Source organism: Octopus sinensis, unplaced genomic scaffold, assembly GCF_006345805.1.
Source record: "Octopus sinensis unplaced genomic scaffold, ASM634580v1 Contig15440, whole genome shotgun sequence".
Classification (NCBI taxonomy): Eukaryota; Metazoa; Mollusca; class Cephalopoda; order Octopoda; family Octopodidae; genus Octopus; species Octopus sinensis.
Window position 1 is genome coordinate 25,001 of NW_021833730.1, and position 24,185 is coordinate 49,185.

The 24,185-nt window shown below is 41.3% G+C and overlaps 1 protein-coding gene across 1 annotated transcript in view; it reads right to left on the reverse strand.

Annotated features, from left to right (window-relative positions):
- The window catches only part of LOC115230365 (potential E3 ubiquitin-protein ligase ariadne-2-like), a 29,543-nt gene that overhangs the window by 2,246 nt on the left and 3,112 nt on the right, over positions 1 to 24,185 (reverse strand). The window contains exons 4-11 of the mRNA XM_029800568.2: positions 23,724 to 23,833; positions 19,555 to 19,672; positions 14,617 to 14,667; positions 10,611 to 10,656; positions 9,218 to 9,345; positions 7,472 to 7,615; positions 5,266 to 5,334; positions 2,774 to 2,857 (exon numbers count right to left, since the gene is read on the reverse strand). Coding sequence (XP_029656428.1) covers positions 2,774 to 2,857; positions 5,266 to 5,334; positions 7,472 to 7,615; positions 9,218 to 9,345; positions 10,611 to 10,656; positions 14,617 to 14,667; positions 19,555 to 19,672; positions 23,724 to 23,833 — 750 coding nt within the window. The remainder of the gene's footprint in view (positions 1 to 2,773; positions 2,858 to 5,265; positions 5,335 to 7,471; positions 7,616 to 9,217; positions 9,346 to 10,610; positions 10,657 to 14,616; positions 14,668 to 19,554; positions 19,673 to 23,723; positions 23,834 to 24,185) is intronic.

The window sequence follows — 24,185 nt, forward strand, 5'->3', positions numbered from 1 at the left end:
CTTTCTACTAAAGACACAACCGAAAAGATCCCAGGCGTTGAGTAAAACATTGGTTCCATGGGAGATAACTTCGACTGTATTACATTTATCTCCCTTGGTTATCAAACCCGTCCTCATAATTGTAACCTATGGTGATGGATTCTATTTTTACCGCTGTTCGTAGTAACACTTAATATTATACGTTTGATTAATGGACAATCGATCAGTATATATATACACGCTGAGATTGGTGAAGCATGGAACAAACTGCCGGCATCAGTTGTTAGTTGTTGGAGCACTGCATCCTTCAAAACTTCCATGCTTCCTGAGAGATTCGCCAACACTACACCTGATTTTCTCCCCTCCATACACACGCTGAAGCATGGAACAAACTGCCGGTATCAGTTGTTAGTTGTCGGAGCACTGCATCCTTCAAAACTTCCACGCTTCCTGAGAGATTCGCCAACACTACACCTGATTTTCTCCCCTCCATACACACGCTGAAGCATGGAACAAACTGCCGGCATCAGTTGTTAGTTGTCGGAGCACTGCATCCTTCAAAACTTCCATGCTTCCTGAGATTCGCCAACACTACACCTGATTTTCTCCCCTCCATACACACGCTGAAGCATGGAACAAACTGCCGGCATCAGTTGTTAGTTGTCGGAGCACTGCATCCTTCAAAACTTCCATGCTTCCTGAGATTCGCCAACACTACACCTGATTTTCTCCCCTCCATACACACGCTGAAGCATGGAACAAACTGCCGGCATCAGTTGTTAGTTGTCGGAGCACTGCATCCTTCAAAACTTCCATGCTTCCTGAGATTCACCAACACTACACCTGATTTTCTCCCCTCCATACACACACAAGCATGTATCTGACTCATACATTGTTCGCTTTCCAGACATTTGTACATTACTGCATATAATTTATATGTGGTGCACCTGAGCACTGTATACAATAATTTCATTATTATTATTATTAGAGAGATTTGGGATCTTTTCGGTTTGAACGGCAGTTTTTTAAAATAATTTCCAAGTAATTAAACACTTTTAAACTTCGTATACTGGTAGATTGTTTTTATAAAACATCTTTTTCTCTTGGCTTTATTGAGAAAATTCTATGGTTTGTAAGATATTTGTTGTTTTTTTCTTCAATTTCTGCAATTTCAACCAATCAATGACGTTTATTGAGGTAAAAAAAACATTCTGTGCCGTATGAATATGTCCCTCGTTTAAGAAACAGATTGGGTTTATTTACATTTGTGAAGAAAAAAAAGATACCCTTCCCCTCAGCCCTAACCCTAAAACTAAAATAGATTGAAATGCAATAGATCGATACTAGGGTCATAATTATGGGTGACAATTTCGTATGACACCACTAGAAAAAACTGCCGTTCAAACCGAAAAGATCCTAGATTTATTAATCATCGCTAGAAGTTACTCAGTGACACACAGACTGGTTTCATATCAAGACAACTATGCTCAGATATATTCTTTTATTCTTTTACTTCCTTCAGTCATCTGACTGCGGCCACGCTGGAGCACCGCCTCAAAGGGTGTTAGTTGAAGAAATCGACGCCGGGACTTGTTTGTCACTTTTGCCGCACCACTAAGTTACGGGGACATAAACACACCAGCATCGGTTGTCAAGCGACGACCGAGACACACACATAAAATAAATAAATATATATATATGTATATATATAAAGCGGGCTTCTTCCAGTTTCTGTCTACCAAATGACCAAATCCACTCTTCACAAGGCTTTGGTCCAGCCTAAGGCTACAGTAGAAGACACTCGCCCAAGGTGCCATACAGTGGGACTGAACCTGGAACCATATACTCTTTTTACTCTTTTACTTGTTTCAGTCATGTGACTGTGGCCATGCTGGAGCACCGCCTTTAGTCGAGCAAATCGACCCCGGGACTTATTCTTTGTAAGCCCAGTACTTATTCTATCGTTCTCTTTTGCTGAACCGCTAAGTTACGGGGACGTAAACACACCAGCATCGGTTGTCAAGCAATGCTAGGGGGACAAACACATACATATATACATATACTAGCAGTATCGCCTGGCGTTGCTCGGATTTGTAAGGGAAATAACTATATAAGCATTTTTAGAGAGTTACTTCCCTTATAGATGCCAATTCGGGCTTTCTTAGCCATTTCTGTTTTGGTGTCTTCAAGCCATGAAGTCGTCGTTCTAAAAGAACGCTGGTCTCCTTGACAACGCTTTACAACGTTGATTTCCTTACACTCCCTTCCCCACAGCTTCACGAGGGAGGGAAGAAGGGGGAGAAGCAAGCAGGTGCAGGTGTGACCATGGACGCCAACTCCACCACCATCGACACACGAAAAATTATGCATTAAAATGGAATAAAAAATTATGTTAAATTATTTTTAAAATCGTAGACTCATCGTAGACGCGCGCTAATACTCAGACGGGCTCGATATGAATCATGACTATAAGATACCCGAATTTGGTTAAACTGCACCACAAAATGTGGGAGTAGTTAGGAATCTAAATCGAAGGGGACAGACACTCACACAACTACAGTTTTATATATATAGATATACATATATATGACAGGCGTCTTTCAGTTTCTGTCTACCAAATCCACTCACAAGGCATTGGTCGGCCCGGGGCTATAGCAGAAGACACTTGCCCAAGGTGCCACGCAGTGGGACTGAACCCGGAACCATGTGGTTGGTTAGCAAGCTACTTACCACACAAAAAATTGCATGAAAAATATTTAAAAAGGAAGGGTGGAAAAAGAAAACCTTTACTTACCCCTCTGTCTGTGATTTCAGCTCTCTCTATCTTCCAGGACAAATTTTCAACCTCTGCCTCCAACTGAGCCTGTTGATATTCAAACTAGAGAGGGGAAGAGGAGGAGGAATGAGTGAGTGAAGAGAAAATGGGGTCATATTTCACACAGCATACAAATATCTATCTGTCTGTCTGTCTATCTGTCTATCCATCTCTCTCTCTCTCTATCTATCTGTCTAACCATCTCTCTCTCTATATATCTGTCTATCCATCTCTCTCTCTCTCTATATATATATATCTGTCTATCCATCTCTCTCTCTCTCTCTATCTGTCTGTCTGTCTATCCATCTCTCTCTCTCTCTCTCTCTATCTATCTGTCTATCCATCTCTCTCTCTCTCTCTATCTGTCTGTCTGTCTATCCATCTCTCTCTCTCTCTCTATCTGTCTGTCTGTCTGTCTATCCATCTCTCTCTCTCTCTCTCTCTGTCTATCAATCTGTCTAACCATCTCTCTTCTCTCTCTCTCTCTCTCTCTATCTATCTCTCTGTCTGTCTATCTATCATACCCCATGTAAACAACAACAATCATCATCATCATGGTGGTTGTTGTTGTTTACATAGGGTATGATACAAACTTATTTATAAAATTGTTTTGGTTTCAGTCATTTGACTGAGGCCATGCTGGAGCACTGCCTTTAGTGGAAGGACTTATTGTTTGTAAGCCTGGTACTAATTCTGTCAGTATCCCCTGCTGAACTGCTAGGTAATGGGGACGTAAACACACCAACATTGGCTGTCAAGCAATGATGGTGGACACAGACACACAAATACACACACTGGGCTTCTTTTCAGTTTCCGTCTACCAAATCCACTCACAAGGCTTTGGTCGGCCTGAGGCTACAGTAGTAGAAAACTTGTCCATGGTGCCATGAAGTAGGACTGAACCTGGAACCATGTGGTCGGGAAGCAAGCTTCTTACCACACAGCCATACCTACATATATGATGGGCTTCTTTCAGTTTCTGTCTACCAAATCCACTCACAAGGCTTTGGTTGGCCCAAAGCTACAGAAGACACTTGCCCAGGTGCCCAGAGCCATGTGGTTGGGAAGCAAGTTACTTACCACACAGCCACGCCTGTGTGAATATTTAGTATTTTATTAAAAAAAATATAAACATATACAATTAACCATTTTCACTGTTCTTCTGATTTCACTCAATATAGACACAGGCATGGCTGTGCATTAAGTTTGCTTTTGAACCTCATGGTTCCAAGTTCAATCCCACTACATGGTAACCTTGGCCAAGTGCCTTCTATTATCATCATCATTGTTCGACCGTGGTCGACACAATGGAATTTACCATGCTACGCCAGACTTCACGGTCCTTCATGGCATTACGGAGGTCCTGTTGTTGGATGCCTGGAGATTACGTCAGGGTAGGAGAGTGTGCGCCCTCTGGTATCGCGAGTAGATGGCTTCCAGAGGAGAAGAGTAGAAATTGCCTCGTTTTCAGCTCTACAACAATGTCCAGCAAACTGGACTCTCCTACCTTTCACAAGAGATGACACAGGTGGTAGTTTCCCATATATTTGCATTTTGGTTGGATGACGCTTCCATGAGAGATTTTGAGCTCTCATAAGGAGGCGAGTGTAGGTTCCATCCAACCGCCTCTCAAAGAGTGTGTGCCCTCTGGTATCGCGAGCAGATGGCTTCCAGAGGAGAAGAGGAGAAATTACCTCTTTTTTAGCTCTACATTTTATGCACATAAAATACACCAATCCGAATGTGGCTGTTGCCAGCCTTGCCTGGCACCTGTGCAGGTGGCACGTGAAAAGCACCCACTACACTCATGGAGTGGTTGGCGTTAGGAAGGGCATCCAGCTGTAGAAACATTGCCAGATAAGACTGGAGCCTGGTGCAGCCTTCTGGCTTCCCAGATCCCCGGTCGAACCGTCCAACCCATGCTAGCATGGAGAACGGACGTTAAACGATGATGATGATGATGATCCCGAAAGGATAAAAGGCAAAGTCGACCTTGGCGGAATTTGAACTCAGAATGTAAAGACAGACATAACGCCACTAGGCATTTTACCTGGTGTGCTAATGAATCTGCCAGCTCACTGTCTTAATAATAGTAATCATCATCATCATCATCATCATCATTTAGCATCCGATTTCCATGCTAGCATGGGTTGGACGGTGCAACTGAGTCTGGGAAGCCAGAAGGCTGCACCAGGCCCAGTCTGATCTGGCAATGTTTCTACGGCTGGATGCCCTTCCTTAATAATATTTACAAATTTTGCCACAAGGGCAGCTTTTTGGGGGAGGGGAATAGTCGATATCAACCCCAGTGTTCTTATTTTATTGGTCCCAAAAAGATGAAAGGTAAAGTCGACCTCAGCGGAATTTGAACTCAGAACGTAAAGACAGATGAAATACTGCTATGCATTTCGTCCAGCCTGCTAACAATTCTACCAATAATAATAATAATAATAATAAAGTGTATTACTCACCAGCTCCTTTCTTGCCCCTTTATCCATATAATAGGCGTATGGGTAGGTGTACTGTAAAGTGTATCGGCACTGTACAACAAGAAGAGAAACAACAATATCAGATAAGACAGTTCTATATTTAAGAGATGAGGAATTATGTACAATGTCAACTTTCCATGATGGCATGGGTTGGATGGTTTGACTGAAAACTGCTAAACTGCACCAGGTTCCAATCTGATCTGGCAAGGTTTCTACGGCTGGATGCCCTTCCTGACGCCTACCATTCCAAGAGTGTAATGGGTGCCTGTTACGTGCCACCCGTACGGGTGCCAGTCGCGTGACACCAGCATTGACCACAATTACAGTGACTTCACTTGGCCTGACAAGTTTTCTCGAGCACAGCATATCACCAAAAGTCTTGGTCACTTATCACCTCTGTGAGGTCCAATCTTCGAAAGGTGCTTCTTACATGCCACTGGCAACGGTGCTTGTTGCATGACACCAGCATTGGCCATGACTATGATTCTACTTGGCTCGCTGGGTCTTCTCAAGCACAGCATATCGCCACAGGACTCAGTCATTTACTATTGCCTCTGTGAGGCGCAATCGAAAAAGACTTTGGAACCAAAGGTTCTGGAAAATCAAAGGTCCATCTGTACATAGGTCGTTTAGCTTAACAGAAGCTCTAGACTGTGTCTGCAAAATCTTCTGAGCAACAGAGATGTTTAATTTTATTAACCCTTTCATTACTGTATTTCTGTTGAGATGCTCTGTGTTTCTTTCAATTAATTTTAAATATAGCAAAGAATTTAGTAAAATAACTTAGTTATCGTTAAGCTAGTGTTAGGAACATAAACTGTGACTAAGGTTTGGTGGAAGATTTTAATTCAAAACTTAAGGAAAACAAGACATTTGTACTACAGAGCCAGAGGTGGTTTCAACAGGGTTGGTATCAAAAGAGTTAAAAATATCATGGGGACTTGAATCCTTTTGTTACCACATTTCTGTTGAGATGCTCTGTGTTTCTTTCAATTAATTTTAAGTATAACAAAGAATTTAGTAAAATAACTTAGTTATCATTAAGCTAGTGTTAGGAACATAAATTGTGACTAAGGTTTGTTGGAAGATTTTAATTCAAAACTTATGGAAACAAGACATTTGTACCACAGAACCAGAGCCGGGTTGGTATCGAAAGGGTTAAAAATATCATGGTGACTTGAACCCTTTTGTTACCATATTTCTGTTGAGATGCTCTGTGTTTGTTTCAATCGATTTTAAATATAACAAAGAATTTAGTAAAATAACTTAGTTATCATTCTGCTAGTGTTAGGAACATAAATTGTGACTAATGTTTGGTGGAAGATTTTAATTCAAAACTTATGAAAACAAGACATTTGTACTACAGAGCCAGAGGTGGTTTCAGCCGGGTTGGTAACGAAAGGGTTAAAAATATCATGGTGACTTTAACCCTTTTGTTACCATATTTCTGTTGAGATGCTCTGTGTTTGTTTCAATTAATTTTAAATATAACAAAGAATTTAGTAAAATTACTTAGTTATCATTCAGCTAGTGTTAGGAACATAAATTGTGATTAAGGTTTGGTGGAAGATTTTAATTCAAAACTTATGAAAACAAAACATTTGTACTCAGCCAGATCGGTAACGAAAGGGTCAATGTTCAAACTGCAAACAACTCCCATACATCTACCACATACAAAGCCTTTCTTTTCACTGTCAGCCAATGTGTGGCCCCACTTCACATCTTGTACAACAACCACCACCACCACCACCGTCATCACCACCACCACCACCATCACCACCACCACCACCACCACCACCACCATCACCATCACCACCACCATCACCACCACAACAACCACCACCACCACCACCACCATCATCACCATCACCACCACCATCACCACCACCACCACCACCACCACCACCACCGTCATCACCACCACCACACCACCACCACCACCACCACCGTCATCACCACCACCACCACCATCACCACCACCACCACCACCACCACTGCCACCACCACCACCGTCATCACCACCACCACCACCGCCAACACCTCCACCACCACCGTCATCACCACCACCACTGCCACCACCACCACCACTACCACCACCACCACCACCACCACACCACCACCACCATCATCATCATCAACACCACAACAGCAGCAGCAGCAGCCAAACTGAAAACACAGCACAATTTACCTTTTTCAACAGAGTTGCAGCATCAAGCAGATATTGCCAATCAATCCACGTTCCAGAGTTATTCATCACCTTGTCTTGGATTCTACTTTTGATGCTAGTCAGGGTCTGTTCTTCAAGTTTAAGACTTTTGGCATGATTATCCCACTGTCACCAGTCCAAGAGTACGAAAGAGAGAGAGAGAGAAAGAGAGAGAGACAACGATAGAGAAAGAGGCAGATAAGGAATGGTACTTGTTTAATGGTGAAATTTAATCACTGAAAGACAGAGAGAATAAGAAATGGTAGCTGTCTAATGAAGGAATTAAATCAAAGAGAGAGAGAGATTAAAGAATGGTTTTTATTTATTTAACCCTTTCGTTACTGTATTTATTTTGAGATCCTCTGTATTTCTTTCAATTACTTTAACCCTTTAGTGTTTAAACCGGCTATATCCGGCCCAAATATTCTACTCATTTTATGCTCAAACTAGCCAGAACCAGTATCTCACACCTACCCTGCAATGTCATTCTAAAAATAAACAATTACATCTTGCAAATCTTGAAGCTACAAGATAATACCAGATTAATTTTTTTTAATGTAAATGAATAAAGATTACTTTTGACATATTAATTTGAACGCTAAAGGGTTAAATATAACAAAGAATTTAGTAAAATAACTTGGTTATCATTCAGCTAGTGTTAGGAACATAAATTGTGACTAAGGTTTGGTGGAAGATTTTAATTCAGAACGGTTTTTATTTATTTAACCCTTTCGTTACTGTATTTATTTTGAGATCCTCTGTATTTCTTTCAATTACTTTAAATATAACAAAGAATTTAGTAAAATAACTTAGTTATCATTAAGCTAGTGTTAGGAACATAAATTGTGACTAAGGTTTGGTGGAAGATTTTAATTCAGAACTTATGGAAACAAGACATTTGTACTCAGAGCCAGAGCCGGTTTTAGCTGGGTTGGTATCAAAAGGGTTAAAAATATCATGGTGACTTTAACCCTTTTGTTACCATATTTCTGTTGAGATGCTCTGTGTTTCTTTCAATTACTTTAAATATAACAAAGAATTTAGTAAAATAACTTGGTTATCATTCAGCTAGTGTTAGGAACATAAATTGTGACTAAGGTTTGGTGGAAGATTTTAATTCAGAACTTAAGAAAACAAGACATTTGTACTACAGAGCCAGAGGTGGTTTTAGTTGGGTTGGTATCGAAAGGGTTAAAAATATCATGGTGACTTTAACCCTTTTGTTCCCTTATATCTGTTGAGATGTTCTGTGTTTCTTTCAATTATTTTAAATATAACAAAGAATTTTGTAAAATAACTTAGTTATCATTAAGCTAGTGTTAGGAACATAAATTGTGACTAAGGTTTGGTGGAAGATTTTAATTCAAATCTTATGAAAACAAGACATTTGTACTACAAAGCCAGAGATGGTTTCAGCCGGGTTAGTAACAAAAGGGTTAAGAATGATTTTGAGAAACAGGAGAGAGAGAGAGAGAGAAGCTAAGAGAGAAAGAGAGGCAGAGAGAGATAGACGTTAATAAGGGACTAGGGGCTAAAGAAGAAAGGACACATTACACAATGTAGTTCTAGATGTACTATGTCTGAATTTGGTTCAGACAGGATGGTCACCGCTGGGTTGTATTTAGTGAAGGTTTATCTACTGGATTAGCAAACAGCTTAGACATACAATAGAAGGAAAATAATGATGACAGACAAGCCCAAAATAAAATAAGGGGACGTATGACTGACCCTTTCAAAATAGAAGAGGTATTTCTTGAGGGCCTCCCTCGCTTGCGCATGGGCAGATTCATTAGCAATGTTGGGGTTTTCTTTGTAACGACTGCATTCGTAGTATTCGCTACCATGAGTTTTCCAATCTGTAAAATAGAGAAGATGCTGAGATTAACATGGCGAGAGAGAAGGACGGAAGGGAAAGGTGAAAGGAGATGAAAGATGAGGAGATGATAGATAAAAAAAGGGTGAAGGATAATGAAATGAGATGAGAAATGAAAGATAAGAGATGATAAAAGGAATAGGAAAAGGATGAAAGACAATGAAAAGAGAGATGAAAGATGAGATGATAAAAATTGAAGAGATGAGAAATAAGAGGTGCTAAAAGGAGCAGAAAAAGGATGAAAGAATGAGATGAGAGATGAAAGAATGAGATGAGAGATGATAAAAATTGAAGAGATGAGAAATAAGAGGTGCTAAAAGGAGCAGAAAAAGGATGAAAGAATGAGATGAGAGATGAAAGAATGAGATGAGAGATGAAAGAATGAGATGAGAGATGATAAAAATTGAAGAGATGAGAAATAAGAGGTGCTAAAAGGAGCAGAAAAAGGATGAAAGAATGAGATGAGAGATGATAAAAATTGAAGAGATGAGAAATAAGAGGTGCTAAAAGGAGCAGAAAAAGGATGAAAGAATGAGATGAAAGATGAAAGAATGAGATGAGAGATGATAAAAATTGAAGAGATGAGAAATAAGAGGTGCTAAAAGGAGCAGAAAAAGGATGAAAGAATGAGATGAGAGATGAAAGAATGAGATGAGAGATGAAAGAATGAGATGAGAGATGATAAAAATTGAAGAGATGAGAAATAAGAGGTGCTAAAAGGAGCAGAAAAAGGATGAAAGAATGAGATGAGATGATAAAAATTGAAGAGATGAGAAATAAGAGATGTTAAAAGGAGCAGAAAAAGGATGAAAGAATGAGATGAGAGATGAAAGAATGAGATGAGAGATGATAAAAATTGAAGAGATGAGAAATAAGAGGTGCTAAAAGGAGCAGAAAAAGGATGAAAGAATGAGATGAGAGATGATAAAAATTGAAGAGATGAGAAATAAGAGGTGCTAAAAGGAGCAGAAAAAGGATGAAAGAATGAGATGAGAGATGAAAGATGAGGAGATGATAGATAAGAAAAAAGGGTGAAAGATAATGAAAAGAGATGAGAAATGAAAGATAAGAGATGATAAAAGGAAATGGAAAAGGATGAAAGACAATGAAAAGAGAGATGAAAGATGAGATGATTTATTACTGTTTTTAGAAAACAAACAGTAATAAACAAGTGAAGAACGTGATTTGGTGGGGAGGGGAACTATCTCAAAATACAACAACAACAACAATAATAATAATTAAACTTACCTCCTAAACACATCCAGCAAAAATCATGTTTGCATCGTGAACATTGCTGTAGAAAGAGAAGAATCATATGTAAGATATATATATATATAATAATTATTATTTGAGGGAATAAAATCCAAATTTACAAGGAAAAAAATTCAATTTAGAAATACTAAATCAAATTTCACACAATATAATATACATATAAAAAATTAGAAAAAACCCACTTTTTATCAATTCAAAATGAACAATTAAATTACACCATCTAGAAAATTACATCTAATAGAAATATTAAAATTAAAATAACAATAAAATGTCAATCATCATCATCATCATCGTTTAACGTCCGTTTTCCGCGCTAGCACGGGTTGGACGGTTTCGACCGGGGTCTGGGGAGCTCGGGACTGCCCCAGGCTCCAGTCTAGTCTGGCAGTGTTTCTACAGCTGGATGCCCTTCCTAACGCCAACCACTCCGCGAGTGTAGTGGGTGTTTTTTACGTGCCACCTGCACAGGTGCCAGAGGGGTCTGGCATCGGCCACGTTCGGATGGTGCTTTTTATGTGGGGGGGGGTGCAGAAATATAGGGGAGCACCAGTGGGGAGGGGTGGTTCAGAGAAATGATGACAGGTTCTAGGCAAGTAGAACGTAGGATATCGAGAGAGGGGTAATGCATGGTGAAATAGCGTATTGAAGAGGGGGGTTCGAAGAGTAGACACCTATAATGGTGGTGGGAGAAGCGACATCCGGTATAGATGGAGCAAAATATAGAGATATCCGGTATTGGTGGTGGGGGTGGGCAGGGCGGGTGCACCGCGAAGATACGAAGTTTGATTTTAGACGAATGAAGATAGATAGATAGATAGAGAAATTAGATAGATAGAGAAATTTGATAAATAGTTAGACAGATAGAGAAACATAAGAGGGAGTATCCGGTGTAGATGGTGAGAACAGTGTTCACCGGTATTGGTGGTGGGGGTGGGAGAACAGTGTTCACCGGTATTGGTGGTGGGGGTGGGAGGGCGGGCGCACCGTGCATTGGGAGAAGATGAGGTTTTAGGCGGCAGAAAGAAGACAGGATTGAGATGAAATGTTTTGCGGTGGTGTGAATAAGTTTTTGTGAGTGAAAGTTTTTATGCTTCAGCTAGCATTTGAGACGAAAGACAATGATAACGCTATTAGATGGGGATACAATAATAATAAGGCTTGCAAAAACAATGAAAAGAGGAAACAGGTCGGGAACTTAGCTTGATGTTTTTCATCCTGCGGTATTGGCTAAGCCTGTGGAAGCGAGTGAAGGTGAGATATATACCGAGAGAGAGAGAGAGAGAGAGAGAGACAGTGAAAACAGAGGGAGAACCGACACCACATAGCGAGAGAGAGAGGGAGAGAGAGAGAGAGACATAGTGACACCGCGCATTGGGAGATGACGTTTTAGGCGGCAGAAAGAAGACAGGATTGAGATGAAATGCTTTGCGGTGGTGTGAATAAGTTTTTGTGAGTGAAAGTTTTTATGCTTCAGCTAGCATTTGAGACGAAAGACAACGATAACGCTATTAGATGGGGATACAATAATAATAAGGCTTGCAAAAACAATGAAAAGAGGAAACAGGTCGGGAACTTAGCTTGATGTTTTTCATCCTGCGGTAAGTAAATTGCAAAATATAATAATAAAATAATAAAAATGTATATAATTTGTATATAATATAATATACAAATTATATACGTTTTTATTATTATTTTTTTGCAATTTACTTAATCATTGACATTTTATTGTTATTTTAATTTTAGTATTTCTATTATATGTAATTTTCTAGATGGTGTAATTTAATTGTTCATTTTATATACACACATATATATATATATATATAATATATATATATATATATATATATATATATTATATATATATATATATATATATATATATATATAATATATATACACACACATATGTTAAATAAAGAGAAAGTTAGTCTTTACAGCTGTTTCTGGGATATTAGGGATATCACTTCATCAGAGATGATGTGAGATGGTTAATCAGAGGGAAATATTAGAGTTAAATATTTCATTTCATTTGGGTTTGAGTCCATGCTCAGGCCAAGTCGAAGACTCCACCTTCAGAGTCTGGTGTGGTTGCCAGGTTGTATTCTCTGCTTAATTTTGACATGTGTAGGAGCGAGTTTGAGTCAGTTTGTGCTCGTTGTGTATATCCTGGGAGATGGGGTTCATCTCTAATGGTGCTTAAGTATCTATCCAGCTGCAATTTGAATGATTCCACACTGCATCCTGATAGATTTCTGACATGTACCGGAATGGAGTTGAACAGTTCTGCTCCTCGAACCAACAGCCTTGACTCTCGCAGGGTTTTTGCTGCCTGGCCAGCCTTTTTGTTGATTGGTGGCAGCTGGCAGCGTCTTCCGTGGCGCAGTGAGTGGTAGGTTTTGATACCAAAGTTTGGCACCTTCTGCTCTATCATTTTCCAAATGTATATAATTCGGTATCGCTCAAATCTTCTTTCTATTGAGTACATCCTCAAGGTTTTGAGTCTTTGCCAATAGTCCAGGTCCCTCGTTTCTGAGAAGTATGAGGTAAAATTTCTTTGGAGCGATTCTATCTTAGATAGTTGGCCCTTTGTTGTTGGTGACCACAACTGAGAACAGGAGATATTTTGGAAAAGGAAGCAAATAAGGAGTTTGTAGGGAAACAGGAGGATGAATGTAGAAATAAAAATAAAAATGTAGAAAGATGTTATAGCTGCAGTTCCATTATCCAAGGAAAGTGGTGTGTAGAAGAGGAAGAAATGCTCCCTGTCCGTGGTATGTAAATTCCAATAGGAGTTCGTATTTTGTCATCGCAAATCATCATCATCATCATCGTTTAACGTCCATTCTCCATGCTAGCATGGGTTGGACGGTCCGACCGGGGATCTGGGAAGCCAGAAGGCTGCACCAGGCTCTGGTCTTATCTGGCAACGTTTCTACAGCTGAATGCCCTTCCTAACGCCAACCACTCCGTAAGTGTAGTGGGTGCTTTTTACGTGCCACCGGCACTGGTGCCAGGCGAGGCTGGCATCGGCCACGGTCGGATTGGTGCATTTTATGGAAGCCAGTCGAGGTGGCACTGGCTTCGGCTACGATTCGGATGGTGCTTTTTACGTGCCACCGACACGTAATAGAAAGCAAAAACTGCTTTCAGCTGACCAAAAAGACACTAAAGTTTCACTTGTACAAGATCTTGATTGTGTCAACCATATGATTTCCATAGGATTACAGCTGTTTCGTAATCTTTTTCATGCAGTACTGATTTCAGTATAGAAGAAATTATGCACACGTTTGACATTAGATGATGATGATCCTCATGGATGACTTGAGCAGTCACTTTGTTTAATGTGAAGAAGAGTCGTACCCCATCGACTTAACTCTTTCCTCGGCAATCATCTGCAATTCGGTGGCAAAACCAGGCTAGAGTGGCTGGAGATGGACGCAGATGCAGTGGATGACCAAAACATCTTATCTGCTTCATCTTGTTCCCTGCATTCCACAATGCATTACTCCAACCTCGTTCCCCTCTGTTGAACCATGAAGATTTCTTCTGCACACACACACACACACACACACACTATATATATATATATTTATATATATATATATATATATATACATACAAATTGAGATAGGGGTTGTAAATGCAACCCTCCATGGGATAACATATATGCAATATACTGCTAGAGAAGCACCCAACAAAGTTAATACATAAATGTTAAGAATTGCGATGCAATTAATTCATTTACCGTATTATATGGGCAAAGGTAAAATGTTTTACCACAAATTCATAATACAAAATAAGAAAATGGAGAAATACATCTAAATGAATTATCAACTACCAGATAATACTCAATCACGTATTATCTGGTAATTGATATTTGATTTCGATGTATTTCTCCATTTTCTTATTTTGTATTTTATATATATATATATATATATATATATATATATATATATATAGATGTATAAACCTCAATACATACCATGTGATTACATCCACCATTCTTCTCTATGCAAACGTGACATCTTGGACACTGTGAAAGAGAAAAATAAAATTTAAAAAATTTTTCAAATAAATATGAGATTTAACCCTTTAGTATTTAAACCGGCCATATCCGGCCAAAATATTTAATCTGTTTTATGTTCAAACTGACCAGATCCAGGCTCTCACACCTACCCTACAATGTTATTCTACATTAAGTAATTACACCATCAAGATCTTGAAGATATGAGATAATGCACGATTAATTCAAATCAATGGGAATCAATAAGCATTATGTTTGATTGAATAATCAGAAAACTAAAGGGTTAAAAAGATAGAAAAATGCAGGCATGGCTGTGTGGTAAGACGCTTGCTTCTCAACCACATGGTTCCAGGTTCAGTCCTACAGTGTGGTACCTTGTGCAAGTGTTTTCTACTATAGCCTTCGGCCAACCAATGCTTTGTGAGTGGATTTGGTAGATGGAAACTGAAAGAAGCCCGTCGTGTGTGTGTGTGTGTGTCTGTCCCCCACCACTGCTCGACAGCTGGTGTTGGTGTGTCTATGTCCCCGTAACTTAGCGGTTCAGCAAAAGGAACCAATGGAATAAGCACTAGGCTTACAAACAATAAGTCTTGGGGTCAATTTGTTCAACTAAAGGCGGCACTCCAGCATGGCCGCAATCAGATGACTGAAACAAGTATAAGAATAAATTGTTTAATATTTTCAGAATTCATCATCATCATCAGCGTTTAACGTCCGTTCTCCATGCTAGCATGGGTTGGACGGTTCGACCAGGGATCTGGGAAGCCAGAAGCCTGCACCAGGCTCCGGTCTTATCTGGCAACGTTTCTACAGCTGGATGCCCTTCCTATCGCCAACCACTCCGTGAGTGTAGTGGGTGCTTTTTACGTGCCACCTGCACTGGTGCCAGGCGAGGCTGGCATCGGCCACGGTCGGATTGGTGCATTTTATGTGCCACCTGCACGGAAGCCAGTCGAGGCGGCACTGGCTTCGGCCACGATTCGGATAGTGCTTTTTACGTATCTCCAGTCCAGGGGTCCTGGCATCTGCTGGGTGCCAGTTATAGGATTTTGCAACAAAGGCTGTGTATTTCAGCGGAAATATCCTCGTCATGTGACTTAGCTTCCAGATCTTTCCATCATGTTTGTTTTAATCCTTTTGATACAAATCCACCAGAGGCTACCCTGGGGTTTTATGATACAAATTTGCTGTTTTAAAATGATTTAAATTAAAACATTCAACCAAAATGTAAAGTATACTAGCCATCTCAATATGGCTAACCACTAAGGGTGGGTGTTACTGTAGCTTTTAGCCCCAAGAGATCATATATACGACGGGCTTCTTTCAGTTTCCATCTACCAAATCTACTCACAAGGCATTGGTCGGCCCGAGGCTATAGTAGAAGACACTTGCTCAAGGTGCCACGCAGTGGGACTGAACCCGGAACCATGTGGTTGGTTAGCAAGCTACTTACCACACAGCCACCCCTGCGCCTACAAATAAGCATACACACACACACGCTTGCATACACATAAATACGTGCACACTCATAAAAGCATACACTTACAAGCATACTATACAGACACACACATGGACATACATCCATACACAAATCCACATAAACATGCATGTACACAGGCACACACATACACGTCCATACAACACACACACACATATACATTCCTTCACACGCATACACATAAAATTTAAAACACACACACACATACATGTATACCCTTAAACTTTCACACACATACACACACACACATACCCACAAATACCCACTCTCTCACACACACACACACCCTACCCCCTCTCACCATACCACACCCCCATACCCCACAACTACCCCACTCTCACACCATACACACACACATACCCACACAAATACCCACTCTCCACACATACACACACACACATACCCCCACAAATACCCACTCTCACACATACACACACACAATACCCACACAAATACCCACTCTCACACATAACACACACACCATACCCACACAATACCCACTCTCACACATACACACACACAATACCCACACAAATACCCACTTCCACACATACACACACACATCCCCACACAAATACCCACTCTCACACATACACACACACATACCCACACAAATACCCACTCTACACATACACCACACCCCTACCCACACAATACCCACTCTCACACTACAACACACCCATACCCACACACTACCCACTCTCACACATACACACACACACATCCCCACACAATACCCACTCTCACACATACACACACCCACCTACCCACACAAATACCCACTCTCACACATACACACACCATATACCCACACAAATACCCACTCACACATACCCACACAATACCCACTCTCACACATACACACAAATCCCCACACCAATACCCACTCTCACACCTACACACCACACATACCCACACAAATACCCACTCTCACACATACACCACACCACATACCCACACAATACCCACTCTCCACATACACACACACAACATACCCACACAAATACCCACTCTCACACATACACATACCCAACAAATACCCACTCTCACACATAACCCACACACACCCCCACACTAATACCCACTCTCACACACACAACACACACATACCCACACCAATACCCCTCTCACACATAGACACACACACATACCCACACAAATACCCCACTCTACACATACACACCACACATCCCCACACAATACCCACTCTCACACATACACCCCCACACATACCCACACAAATACCCACACTAATACCCACTCTCACACATACACCCCCACACATACCCACCTAATCCCCCACCTCACACTACACACACACAATACCCACCAAATACCCACCCTCACACATACCCACACAAATACCCACCCTCACACATACACACACACATACCCACACAAATACCCACTCTCACACATACACACACAATACCCACACAAATACCCACTCTCACACATACCACATACCCACACAAATACCCCACTCTACACATACACACACACACATAACCCACACAAATACCCACTCTCACACCATACACACACCACACCCCACACAAATACCCACTCTCACACATACACCACACCATACCCACACAAATACCACTCTCACACATACACACACACACATACCCACACAATACCCACTCTCCACATACCCACACAATACCCCTCTCACACATACCCAACATACCCACACAATACCCACTCTCACACTACACCCCCCCACACATACCACACCCTACCCCCACTCCCACTACACATACCACACACAACATACCCACACAAATACCCACTCTCACACATACACACACACACATACCCACACAAATACCCACTCTCACACATACACACACACACATACCCACACAAATACCCACTCTCACACATACACACACACACATACCCACACAAATACCCACTCTCACACATACACACACACACATACCCACACAAATACCCACTCTCACACATACACACACACACATACCCACACAAATACCCACTCTCACACATACACACACACACATACCCACACAAATACCCACTCTCACACATACACACCACACATACCCACACAAATACCCACTCTCACACATACACACACACACTACCCACACAAATACCACTCTCACACATACACACACACACATACCACACACAATACCCACTCTCACACATACACACACACACAATACCCACACAAATACCCACTCTCACACATACACACACACACATACCCACACTAATACCCACTCTCACACATACACACACACACATACCCACACTAATACCCACTCTCACACATACACACACACACATACCCACACAAATACCCACCCTCACACATACACACACACACATACCCACACAAATACCCACTCTCACACATACACAAACACCCACACAAATACCCACTCTCACACACATTACACACACGCACACATACATAAACGCCGTTAGCCTAAATGTACCCACATACCTCAACGTACACTGAACACGATGCCTTCCAATTCCCACACCGCCCCCACCTACTGCCAACACGGGCCCTTCAAAGCCATGAAGTCGTTGTCGAGAAGAACGGTGGTCTCCTTGGCAACGCTTACGACGTTGATTTCCCTACTGCTTCACTGCCTTCCCCACTGCTTCACGAGGGAGGGAAAGAAGGGGAGGGGCAACACAGGTGCAGGTGTGAGTATGGACGCCGACAACGCTGCCACCGACACACGAGGAATTGGAAGAACCCAGACGACAGCTTCACAGTCAACTACTACTGCTACGGACAACTCTGCCACGACCACCACCAACTATGGCGAAAGAATGTATCTGGTGGACGCGCCTGAAAGGATTAGAGACAAACGTTTTCCTCTCTGGTCAATCTCTCGTCAACAAGAGACACAGAGAGAGAAGGGAAGAGAAGAGAGAGAGAAGGAAAAGACAAAGAGAGAGATAAAGAAAATTGGGATAGAGAGAGAGAGAGAGATGGAGGAGTGGGATAGAGAGAGGGGGAGGAAGAGAGAAAGGGAGAGAAAGGACAAGAAAGAGAAAGAAAAGTGAGAACAAGAGATAGAGGATAGAGGTGAAGGAGAGAACAGAGAGGTATGGAGACAAGAGGGAGGGGGAAAACAGAGAAAGACAGAGAGATAAAGTGGGACAGAGAGAGAGATAGAGAGATAAAGTGGGACAGAGAGAGAGATAGAGAGATAAAGTGGGACAGAGAGAGAGAGATAGAGAGATAAAGTGGGACAGAGAGAGAGATAGAGAGATAAAGTGGGACAGAGAGAGAGATAGAGAGAGAAAGTGGGACAGAGAGAGAGATAGAGAGATAAAGTGGGACAGAGAGAGAGATAGAGAGATGGAAGACAGAGAGAGAGAGAGAGAAGAAGTGAGTGACTTACATCTTTAGTGTGAGCCGATATGTAGTTTGCAGTCTCGGAATCATCGGCACACTTTGTTAACCATTTCTTGATGGTATTACAATCAGTGGGAGCGTGGTATTCTATTCCGCATCTGAAACTGGAAGGAGAAAGAGAGAGAGAGAGAAAGAGAGAGAATGGGTGAGATGGAAGTGGATGATGACAGACAGACAGACAAAGAAATGGAGAAGAAAGAAGGAGAAGGAAAATAGGGTCTTTTCGGTTTGAACGGCAGTTTTAAAAATAATTTTAGGTAACTAAACACTTTTGAACTTCGTATACTGGTAGAATGTGTTTATAAAACATCTTTTTCTCTTGGCTTTATTGAGAAAATTCTATAGTTTCTAAGATATTTGTTGGTTTTTTTTCTTCAATTTCTGCGCAGGAGTGGCTGTGTGGTAAGTAGCTTGCTAACCAGCCACATGGTTCCGGGTTCAGTCCCACTGCGTGGCATCTTGGGCAAGTGTCTTCTGCTATAGCCCCGGGCCAACCAATGCCTTGTGAGTGGATTTGGTAGACGGAAACTGAAAGAAGCCTGTCGTATATATGTATGTATATATATGCGTGTGTGTGTTTGTCGCCCTAGCATTGCTTGACAACCGATGCTAGTGTGTTTATGTCTCCGTTACTTAGCGGTTCGGCAAAAGAGACCGATAGAATAAGTACTGGGCTTACAAAGAATAAGTCCCAGGGTCGATTTGCTCGACTAAAGGCGGTGATCCAGCATGGCCGCAGTCAAATGACTGAAACAAGTAAAAGAGTAATTTCAACCAATCAATGACGTCTATTGAGGTGAAAACATTCTGTGCCGTATGAATATGTCCCTCGTTTAAGAAACAGATTGGGTTTATTTACATTTCTGAAGAAAAAAAGATACCCTTTCCCCCACCCCTAACCCTAAAACAGATTGAAATGCAATAGATCGATTCTAGGGTCATAATTATGGGTGACAATCTCATATGACACTGCTAGAAAAAACTGCCGGTCAAACCGAAAAGATCCGAAAAATAGAAAGGAAAAGGAATTAATGAAAGAAAAAAAAAGAAAAAACAAAAATTCCTGTGGCAAGAAGCTTGCTTACCAACCACATGGTTGCGGGTTCAGTCCCACTGCATGGCACCTTGGGCAGGTGTCTTCTACTATAGCCTTGGGCTGACCAAAGCCTTGTGAGTGGATTTGGTTGACGGAAACTGAAAGAAGCCCATCGTATATGTGTGTGTGGAGAGGTGCAGGCTGGCTGTGTGGTAAGAAGCTTACTTCTGAACTACATGGTTCCAGGTTCAGTTCCAGTGCAGTTCCAGTGTTTTCTACTCTAGCCTTGGGCCAACTAAAGCCTTGTGAGTGGATTTGGTAGATGGAAACTAAAAGAAGCCCATTATATATATATAGACAGATAGATCGATGGACGGACGGACAGACAGATATATGTATGTGTTTGTGTATAGGCATGGCTGTGTGCTAAGAAGCCTACTTCCAAACCACATGGTTCCACATTCAGTCCCATGTCTTCTATTATAACCATTGACCAAACAAAACCTTGAGTCGACTTTGCCCTGCTAGCATGGACAGGATTTTACTAGGGTAGGTTTCCTACAGCCCGATGCCCCTTTCCTGTCTCCAGCCCTCACCTGTTTTTCAAGCAAGGTGATATTCCCTTCCCTGCGACCAGACATGTTCTCACAGAATATTGGATATGAATGACACTGCTTGTAGAACAGGGGCACTTGTTTACAACTATCGTGCAATGCCAACACAAGACAACACACACACACATTTATGTATATGTGAGAGGCGGTATATGTTTAAGGCGACGAGCTGGCAGAAACGTTAGCACGCCGGGCGAAATGCTTAGCGGTATTTCGTCTGTCGTTACGTTGTGAGTTCAAATTCCGCTGAAGTCGACTTTGCCTTTCATCCTTTCGGGGTCGATAAATTAAGTACCAGTTACGCACTGGGGTCGATGTAATCGACTTAATACCTATGTCTGTCCTTGTTTGTCCCCTCTGTGTTTAGCCCCTTGTGGGTAATAAAGAAATAGGTATTTCGTCTGCCATTATGTTCTGAGTTCAAATTCTGCCGAGGTCGACTTTGCCTTTCATCCTTTTGGGGTCAATAAATTATGTACCAGTTACGCACTGGGGGTCGATGTAATCGACTTAATCCCTTTGTTTCTCCTTGTTTTTCCCCTCTATGTTTAGCCCCTTGTGGGCAATAAAGAAATATATATGTATATGTGACAGGCTTTACTCAGTTTCCACCCACCAAATCCATTTGCAAGGCTCAGGTCAACCCAAGGCTTTAGCAAAAGAAACTCACCCAAGATAATACCATGCTATTGCATAAATATATACACGCACAAACATACATACTCAAGTACACACACTACAGGCTTCATTCAGTTTCCATCTAACAATCCACTCACACGGCTTAGGTCAACCCAAAGCCATCATAGAAGACAATGTCACACAGTGGAACTGAACTCAGAACCATGTGTTATATACATACACACAGACATACATACATATGTACAAATACATGAAGGCTTCTTTCAGTTTCCATCCAAAAAATCCACTCGTAAGGCTTAGGTCTGTCTGAAGCTATAGCAGCAGAAGGCACTTGCCCGAGATAATACCATGCTGTGGGACTGAACTTGGAACCATGCTGTTGTATATATACATACATACTCACATACTTACTCATGTACACACGACAGGCTTCTTTCAGTTTCCATCTAGCAAATCCACTCACAGGCTTAAGTTAGCCCAAGGCTATAGTAGAAGACAATGCCACACACTAGGATTGAACTCAGAGTCATGCTGTTATATATATATATATATATAACAGCAGGAGTGGCTGTGTGGTAAGTAGCTTGCTAACCAACCACATGGTTCTGGGTTCAGTCCCACTGCATGGCATCTTGGGCATGTGTCTTCTGTTATAGCCCCGGGCCGACCAATACCTTGTGAGTGGATTTGGTAGACGGAAACTGAAAGAAGCCTGTCGTGTATATATATATATATATATATACATTTCAACATGTGATCTCTTGAGCACCACCAGCAAAAATATTTTTTCCTCTGTCTTCCCTTCTTGGGATCTTTCCTTCTCCTTGTTTCCGACGAAGAGCTCTGCTCGAAACGTTAAACCCTCCTTCCCTTCTTTCCTGAGCGTCAATAATACTTTAATTGTTCCACGTCCTCGCATTGCTGTGTTTTTTTCTCTTTCTTTCTGTGTTTTCTTGTTTGGATTAACTTTTTATATATATTATATATATATGTATGTGTGTGTGTGTGTCTGTGTTTGTCCCCCTAGCATTGCTTGACAACCGATGCTGGTGTGTTTACGTCCCCCGTCACTAAGCGGTTCGGCAAAAGAGACCGATAGAATAAGTACTGGGCTTACAAAGAATAAGTCCCGGGGTCGATTTGCTCGTCTAAAGGCAGTGCTCCAGCATGGCTGCAGTCAAATGACTGAAACAAGTAAATGAGTAAAAGAGAGTGTATATATATATATATATATATGTGTGTGTGTGTGTGTGTTTGTCCCCCTAGCATTGCTTGACAACCGATGCTGGTGTGTTTACGTCCCCCGTCACTAAGCGGTTCGGCAAAAGAGACCGATAGAATAAGTACTGGGCTTACAAAGAATAAGTCCCGGGGTCGATATTGCTCGCCTAAAGGCGGTGTTCCAGCATGGCCACAGTCAAATGACTGAAACAAGTAAATGAGTAAAAGAGAGTGTATATATATATATATATATATATGTGTGTGTGTGTGTGTGTGTGTGTGTTTGTCCCCCTAGCATTGCTTGACAACCGATGCTGGTGTGTTTACGTCCCCCGTCACTAAGCGGTTCGGCAAAAGAGACCGATAGAATAAGTACTGGGCTTACAAAGAATAAGTCCCGGGGTCGATATTGCTCGCCTAAAAGCGGTGCTCCAGCATGGCCGCAGTCAAATGACTGAAACAAGTAAAAGAGTAAAGAGCAAATATCCTGGCCGGATATGGCCGATTTGAATGCTGAAGGGTGAAACTTTCCCATTTTAAATTAAAAGAAAAACAAAAGCTGGACGGAAGAAAGAAAAGTGAGGAACAAAGAGAGACTTGTAGAAGACGAGGAGGAGGAGGAATAACCAAGAAAATGGGTCTTACCAAAAAGAAGTTTTGCATTTGGAACAGTCCACTTTTTTGGCTTGGGGCTGTGGGGCTCTGACTATTACTGGGCAGTTGGGACCAGGGCAGAATCGCAACTCAGGATGGGTCTGAAAAGACAAACAGGAAAACAGTAGCATATATAATTTAACTAGCAGTATCGCCCGGCGTTGCTCGGGTTTGTAAGGGAAATAACTATATAAGCATTTTTAGAGATGTAAAGTATATTAGCCATCTCAATATGGCTAACCACAAGGGGGGGGTGTTACTGTAGCTTTTTACGTTCTGAGATTTAATAATACATTTTTAGAAAGTTACTTCCCTTATATAAACCGAGCGAAAATTCTTATTACCATCATTATTATTATTATTATTATCACTATTACCATTATTATTATTATCACTATTCTTATTACCATCATTATTATTATTATTATTATCACTATTACCATTATTATTATT